This window comes from Saimiri boliviensis, chromosome 18 (genome assembly GCF_048565385.1).
Source record: "Saimiri boliviensis isolate mSaiBol1 chromosome 18, mSaiBol1.pri, whole genome shotgun sequence".
Classification (NCBI taxonomy): domain Eukaryota; kingdom Metazoa; phylum Chordata; class Mammalia; order Primates; family Cebidae; genus Saimiri; species Saimiri boliviensis.
The window spans coordinates 2,037,665-2,045,657 of NC_133466.1; the positions used below are offsets into that span (position 1 = coordinate 2,037,665).

Consider the following 7,993-nt stretch of genomic DNA (forward strand, 5'->3'; position numbering starts at 1 on the left):
GTACATTTTCAGACAAGCAAGAAATCTTAAAATGTATGTCCTAAAATCATCATATATGAAAAAGTACTTGATGTGTCACCATGATGAAATAAAAATGGAGAAAATCCAGAGTGCTGCTTCAAATAAAACAGAGAGGCCTCTGAAGGTAGCATGGAAAAGCTGAAGAGATGAAGATAAAGCTCAGATCCATCAGATACTGAATCTCTCAGCAGTCTCCCTACAAGGCATGAGAGGTTGAAGGGACAGCCACTTAGTTTCTTCCTACCCTCTGTGCCAGCTGCATTTTAAAAGAAATGCATATTTTTCTGCATACTTATATTTCAAGATGCTAAAAGTAATAAAATATATCCAATCAGTCAAAACACAGGATAGGTGAATCTAAAATTCCTCCCTTTGGAGAAGTCTTCATCCCTAAAACCTCTACTCAACAAAAACTTGCTTGAAATATTTTCCACCACATTTATGGGGCTAAAATAAAAACTGATGAAGAAACAGAGCCCTGCAACATACACACACATTTAATGAGGGAAAAACAAACAAATAAACCAGCACGAATGATGTATCTCCAGCCACCAGCTCTAAACACCAACAAGGAAGAGAAGCTTGTGGAGCCTCCTGTCTGGACAACATGTGCCAGAGAGGGGTATAAAAGCCCCACAGCCCAGAGCTCCTCATTCACTCACTCACTCACTCACTCACTCACTCACACCTCCCCCAGCTCACCTCCTCCACACCCCAGCATGGCCGCGTCCACCATGTCCGTCTGCTCCAGCGCTTGCTCCGACTCCTGGCAGGTGGACAGCTGCCCAGAGAGCTGCTGCCAGCCCCCGTGCTGCGCCCCCAGCTGCTGCACCCCGGCCCCCTGCCTGACCCTGGTCTGCACCCCAGTGAGCTGTGTGTCCAGCCCCTGCTGCCAGGTGGCCTGTGAGCCCAGCCCCTGCCAATCAGGCTGCACCAGCTCCTGCACACCCTCGTGCTGCCAGCAGTCTAGCTGCCAGCTGGCTTGCTGCACCTCCTCCCCCTGCCAGCAGGCCTGCTGTGTGCCTGTCTGCTGCAAGCCCGTGTCCTGTGTGCCCGTCTGCTGCAAGCCTGTGTGCTGCAAGCCCGTGTGCTGTGGGCCCACTTGCTGTGAGTCTTCTTTATGCTGTCAGCAGTCTAGCTGCCAGCCAGCTTGCTGCACCTCCTCCCCCTGCCAGCAGGCCTGCTGTGTGCCTGTCTGCTGCAAGCCCGTCTGCTGTGTGCCTGTCTGCTCTGGGGCTTCCTCTTCATGCTGCCAGCAGTCTAGCTGCCAACCAGCTTGCTGCACCACCTCCTGCTGCAGACCCTCCTCCTCCGTGTCCCTGCTCTGCCGCCCCGTGTGCAGGCCTGCCTGCTGCGTGTGCGTCCCCTCCTGCTGTGCCCCCGCCTCCTCCTGCCAGCCCAGCTGCTGCCGCCCGGCCTCCTGCGTGTCCCTCCTCTGCCGTCCCGCGTGCTCCCTCCCGGCCTGCTGAGGCCTCTGCTCAGGCCAGGAGTCCAGCTGCTGCTGGGCACTTCCCCCAGGCCCAACCAGGCTCAGGTCTTGATCTGGCTTAGGTGGCTGCCCCCACCTGGGGACAGGTGCCCATGTCTCCCCTGTGCTGAGGTGACCACCCTCCTTGCTCCCAGGAGCCCCATCCTCACTGCTCCCCAGCTGCTGCCTCCCAGCACTTACCCACCTGCCTGCTGGGCCCCCGTCCTCCCTCCCAGCTTCTCTGTCCTGGGTCATTTGGCCTCGACCTGAGCCTGTCAGCACCTCTTCCTGCTCCCAATAAACTCTCCTTGGTCACCTGATTCTCTTCTCCTGTGTGCTCCTGGTGGGGGGACACATGGTTTGAGCTGACATCCGTCTCCTCCAGCCATGACTCTTTCTAGGAATGAGTGACTTAACCTAGAAGTCACAAGAACAGTGGCCTAAATCCTCCAGGGGGTCACCAGGTGGGACTCACAGCCACACCAGGAAGGCTCAGTCCCGGCTCAGCCCCCATGCCTGGGTCTTCCTGAGCCTGGTCATTCGCTGCCCTGCGCTGGGCCGTGGGGCTCTCCAGGCCCCAGGACCGCTGCACCCACTGTCCCACCTGGGCGAGCCCACCCTGTAGAGTCAGCTGCCGGGAATCCGGCCTGGGATGCCTGCGCCGCAGCCTCTGGGCCTGGTCACCCTCCCTGTGTGCCGCCCCCTAAGGTTCTGCCCATTTAGCAGAAACGAGAGGGGAGAGTGAGGGGCGGCTGCACCTGCGTGGGACAAAAGCATCATGGAGGGGTGGAGGGACATGCAGGATTCCTAAAACCTGGCACTGCCCCAGGTCCTCCTCTGGGACACCAGGTTCCTCATGGGCTTTCGGGACCCAGAGTCTGCACCTGCAGGGCTGTGCAGAGGGTGACATGGGTGACCCTGGAGGCCACAGGTGGACCAGGCCCTGCTAATTGCTGGGGGATTTCCTAGGAGGAGGCCTTCCAGGGGCTGTGGTGTGGCCGTAAGTGTTTCAGTAAGTGGACACTGTCCCCAGTGGCTAAAAGATCAATGTTCAATTCCCCTCCCTGCAAGCCCGTCTCAGGCATGGCTGTTCCCTCACAAGCTCCTCTCTCATCCCAAAGGCCCATGTCCATGGCCAGAGCCCACAAAGGAAGCTCCTGCCACCCACGAGGCCTCAGCTTCCATCTCCTAATCCCTAGCAGCCTCGCTGATGCTCGTCTTCCCCACCTTCACCACAGTTTTCTGGAAAAGTTTGGGTTAAATTGGTATTATTTCTTCCCTAAATGCTTGGTAGAATTCAATAGCAAAGCCATTTTGGATTGGCATCTTCTCTGTGGGAAAGTTTTAATTATGAATCCAATCTCTTCAATTGATAGAGGGCTATTCAGATTTTCTGTTTCTTCTTGTATCCCTTTTTATAAATTATATATTTCTAATCATTTGCCTATTTCGTCTAAGTTGTTGAACGTATTGACATAGAGTTGTTTATTTATTTGGTCTCTTTTTAATATCTATAGATTCTGTAGTGGTAACCTTTTATTCATTTCTGATGCATTAGTGCGTTCTCATGCTGCTAATTAAAACATACCAAAGACTGGGCAATTTACAAAAGAAAGAGGTTTAATGGACTCACAGTTCCACATGGCCAGGGAGGCCTCACAATCATGGCGGAAGGTGAAAGGCACATCTTACATGGCAGCAGGCAAGAGAAGAGAGCTTGTGCAGGGAAGCTCCCCTTCGCAAAACCATCAGATCTCATGAGACTTACTATCAAGAAAACAGCATGGCAAAGACCCGCCCCCATGATTCGGTTACCTCCCACCAGGTCCCTCCCACAACACGTGGGAATTCAAGATGAGAATTCAAGACACAGCCAAACCATAATAACTGGTATTGGTAATTTATTTGTTCTCTTGTTTTAAATAGTAAAGCTAGAAATTTGCCAATTTCATTGATTTATTAAAAACACTAGGTTTGGTTTATTTCCCTGTTTGTCCACTTTGCATTTGGTAGGTGATATGGTGGACGTGTGTCCCCTCTAAATCTCATGTTCAAAGGTGATTTCGTGTTGGAGGTGGGGCCTGGAGGGGGTGATTGGGTCACGGGAACGGCGGTTCCCTCATGAACGGTGTGGCGCTCTCCCCACAGTAATGAGTGAAGTCTCACTCTGTTTCTTCATGGAGAGCTGGTTGTTTACAAGAGACTGGCACTCCCTCCTCTCTGTCTCTCTTGCTCCCCTCACACCATGTGATGACTGCTCCCCGTCCACCGTCCACCATGAGTAAAGCTTCGTAAGGCCTCAGGAGAAGCTGAGCAGGTGCCATGCTTGTACAGCCTGCAGAACCAGGAGCCGGATAACCGTGGGCCTTTCCTTAGAAAGTGCCCAGTCTCAGGTATTCCTTTACAGCAGCGCAAATGGATGAACACAGTCGAGTTTTTAAGTTCTTGATTATTTTATTCCTTCAAGTTATTTTTGGGTTCAACATATGCTTCTTTAGCTTCTTAAGCTGGAAGCTTAGATAACTGATTTTAGGCCTTCTTCTCTAGTAAAGCAAATTACTATACATTTTCCTCTACATGCTCTGTTAGCTGCATCCCACAAATATTGATATGTGATGATTTCATTTTCATTTTATTCAAGAAATTTCATAATTTCCACTGTGATTTATATTTTTACTAATAGATCTTAAAGTGCGTTATTTAATTTCAAGTATATGACAGTTTTCTAAATGTCTTTCTGTTAATGATTTCCAATTCTGTGTGGTCAAGCAGCACACTCAGCCCTCCTGTCATTGCAGCTCTCTTGAGGATGCTGAGACTTGCTCTCAGGCCTCTTCAGTGGTTTATGTTGGTGCATGTTCTGTGTGTACTTTAAACAACATGCATCATTTTGTTGTTGGATGGTATATTGTATAAATATCCATTGACTCAGCTTGGTTTATAATGGTTTCTCAACTTTTCTATACACCTCATAGAAAACTACTTTCTGAAGAGTAAGTTTTGGTAAAGACACAAAGGACCTCAACCAGGAGTGACCTCAGCTCATGTGATGGGGAACAGCACTGTAGTTTAATGAAGGCTCTTCCACAGAATCTCCCTTCTCTGGAGTTATTTTTAACTCTCTGGTTCCGTGGGTTGCAATCAACACACTGAGTTGTGTTGCTGAAAACCATGGGCACGTTCACCCATGAGGGGCACACCCTCACCCACCCTGGGACATCTGTGTGTGTGTTCACCCACGAGGGGCACATCCTCACCCACCGTGGGGACATCTGTGTGTTTATTCACTTGTGAGCTGCACGCCCTCACCCAGCCTGGGACATCCGTGTGTGTGTTCAGCCATGTGGCGCGCACTCCCTTTCACCCCGGGACTGTGACTCCGTGTGGCCGGTGCTCTGGTCTGTCCTCCACAACTCCACCTCTGCTGCAGCTGAGTTCCTAGGCCACTCTCTGTCAGCTGTGCATGGAAATTCTTTCTGATCTTATCACCATTGCTTTATGAATATGTTTTATAATCATTGGACTAGTTAGCACTTCCTCCAGGGGTTACATCACATCATTATTCCAAATATAATTTTTAAAGATTTCTTAAAATGCCCAAAAGGCCTCAGACTGCCCAGCTCTGGCCGGGCCACTGGCCCCGTGTGGTTACAACGTGCTCTGTGTGTCACTCTTGTCACTCCATTTGGAAAACTGAAAGAGCGAGTCCTACTTCTTGGCCCTTCGAGAGGCCAGAGGGGTTGGGGGTACGATTCTGCTCACACAGGGTAGATCTGATTCCAATCACCAGCCTGTGTCTTCCCCCACCATTCCAATTGCCACCTTCACCCACCCTGGGACATCTGTGCGTTCCTTTACCTGCTGATTCAATCCCCAGCCTGCGTTCCTCCCCCCATTCCAATCCCCAGCCTGCGTTCCTCCCACCCCCTCATTCTGAGCTCCAGCCTGCCTTCCTCCCACCACACCAGTGCTGTCTGCACAGTACGAAAGGTCATTGAGGGTGATATAGATGGAGACTGATTGTGAAGCTAAGGGGGCATTTGGACATGCTCTGGGCAAGCATGGCGCCAGAAGACACCATTCTTGACTTGACAGGTATTGTGCAGAAGGATAATTTAAAAAGCAAATCAGCAAAAAGAACGATTACGCAACCAATGACACAGGAGGGTTAGGGACAAACCCCAGGGCCTGAAGTGTCCAAGGGGCTGCAAGGCTCCCCGGCCCGAGTCCATCCAGCCTGGACCCCTAGGAGCCACACACGGTGGGCACAGGAAAACACTCAGGAGCCTGAAGGACAGCAAAGGGCTGTGTACAAAGGAGAAAACCACGGCCGTGAGGTCCAGCCAGGGCGTCCCATCAACACAGCAGGCAGTCGGCACCATTGCAGTCTCAGGGCTTTTATTGGTCAGTTTGAGGGAGCCCGAAGAAGGCTCTGGGGCTCTGAGTCAGGGGGACAGAGACCTCATGGATCAAGGCTGAGCCGACCCTCACGAGAGGTGGGAGATAAGGAGGGGAGGCCACTGTCATGGGAACTTTCTAGAACCACCCCCATCAAGAGTGCTGCAGCATTGAGCACAGACATTCAGTTCTTCCATCGTCCAGCTCAGTAGCAGACACCGGGAAATGGCCAAAGTACAGGAGCAATGCAGGACGTGACTGTCAGCTTTTACGGGGGACCTGAGCCTGGCTGGCCCTGAGGGACACGCCTGTCAGCTCCTGGGCTTCTGGCCTGAGTGGAGGCCTCAGCAGGCCAAGCGGGAGCACGCGGGGCGGCAGAGAAGGGACACGCAGGAGGCCGAGCGGCAGCAGCTGGGCTGGCAGGAGGAGGTGGGGGCACAGCAGGAGGGGACGGGCACACAGCAGGCAGGCCTGCACACGGGGCAGCAGAGCAGGGACACGGAGGAGGAGGGTCTGCAGCAGGAGGAGGTGCAGCAAGCCGGCTGGCAGCTAGACTGCTGGCAGCACAGAGAGGAAGCCCCAGAGCAGATGGGCACACAGCAGGACTGCTGGCTGAGAGAGGTGGTGCAGCAAGCTGGCTGGCAGCTAGACTGCTGGCAGCATGAGGAAGAAGCTCTAGAGCAGGTGGGCACACAGCAGACAGACTTGCAGCAGACGGGCACACAGCAGGCCTGCTGGCAGGGGGAGGAGATGCAGCAAGCCGGCTGGCAGCCAGACTGCTGGCAGCATGAAGAGGAAGCCCCAGAGCAGACGGGCACACAGCACACGGGCTTGCAGCAGACGGGCACACAGCAGGCCTGCTGGCAGGGGGAGGAGGTGCAGCAAGCCGGCTGGCAGCTAGACTGCTGGCAGCATGAGGGTGTGCAGGAGCTGGTGCAGCCTGATTGGCAGGGGCTGGGCTCACAGGCCGCCTGGCAGCAGGGGCTGGACACACAGCTCACTGGGGTGCAGACCAGGGTCAGGCAGGGGGCCGGGGCGCAGCAGCTGGGGGCGCAGCTGGGGGCGCAGCAGGGGGGCTGGCAGCAGCTCTCTGGGCAGTCGTCCACCTGCCAGGAGTCGGAGCAAGAGTCACAGGAGCCGGGCAGGCAGACGCGGCTGCCGTAGCTCAGGTCGCTGGAGCAGGCGGACATGGTGGATGTGGCTGTGCTGGGAGTGAGTGAGGCGCTCGGGTGCGTGGGCTTTTATGCTCCTCCCTGGCGTGTGTTGTGTGGACAGGAGGCTCAGCACGCCCTCTCTTCCTCGTTGGGGTGCGCAGCCAGCTCCGGGAGGATAAACAGTCGCCGTGTTTTCGTTTTCCAAGAATTGTTGCTCAGTTTACAGAACTCTTGGAACTGGCCTGGGGCACATGTGTGTGTTTCAGACTCAGGAGGGAGAGCTGGGGTGCAGTTCAGGCTGTGTCGCCTGCTCCCCAGGCCCACGTGGAGGGTGGCACAGTCGGTGGCTGTGCCGGGCTCTGGGGAGTGGGTGCCTGTGGTGGCTGTGTGGGGCCCTGGCTGTGCCGGGCTCTGGGGAGCAGGTGTCTGGGTTGGCTCTCAGGGGCCCTGGGTGTGCCGGGCTCTGGGGAGTGGGTGCCTGTGGTGGCTCTGCGGGGCCCTGGGTTTCTAGGCTGCTGAGCAAGATCACGTGCCTCTATGATTCCAAGGTTAGGGAGAGGTTGGTCTGGGTTCTAAATAAAGATAATGTGAGTTGTGATTTTTTTTTTTTTTGAGAAAGAAAAAAAGAATAATAAAAAGAATAAAGAAGAGGAAGAAAGAGAAAGAGGAAGAGGGAGAGAGGATGGGGGTATTGCTTTGTTGCCCGGGCTAGAATGCAGTCTAAATATGGGTATGCCTATAATTGTCCTTGATAATGGAGACATAAAATAAAATGAGGGAAGAGAATAACAAACAAGGAGCCAACCAACATTTCGTTTAAACTTCTAAGTTGATATGATGTGGTACTGATAAGAGTGTATATTTTGTATATTTAAAGTGGAGAGTTCTATAAATGTTAATTACGTTTACTTGTTCCAGATCTGAGTTCAAGTCCTGGATATCGTTGTTAATT

The 7,993-nt window shown here is 53.3% G+C and overlaps 2 protein-coding genes across 2 annotated transcripts; one reads left to right on the top strand and one right to left on the bottom strand.

The window, feature by feature from the left end:
• The first annotated feature begins 665 nt into the window (after window positions 1–665).
• On the top strand, window positions 666–1,809 carry LOC101029777 (uncharacterized). Its single transcript, XM_003927558.4, has one exon. It carries the CDS (start codon window positions 741–743, stop codon window positions 1,488–1,490), a length of 750 nt encoding a protein of 249 aa, XP_003927607.2. The 5' UTR covers window positions 666–740; the 3' UTR covers window positions 1,491–1,809.
• A 4,030-nt stretch (window positions 1,810–5,839) lies between these two features.
• LOC104651341 (uncharacterized) lies at window positions 5,840–7,179 on the bottom strand. The gene has a single exon (XM_010338365.3). The coding sequence runs from the start codon at window positions 7,075–7,077 to the stop codon at window positions 6,232–6,234; it is 846 nt and encodes a 281-aa protein (XP_010336667.2). The 5' UTR covers window positions 7,078–7,179; the 3' UTR covers window positions 5,840–6,231.
• Between the last annotated feature and the right edge of the window lie 814 nt (window positions 7,180–7,993).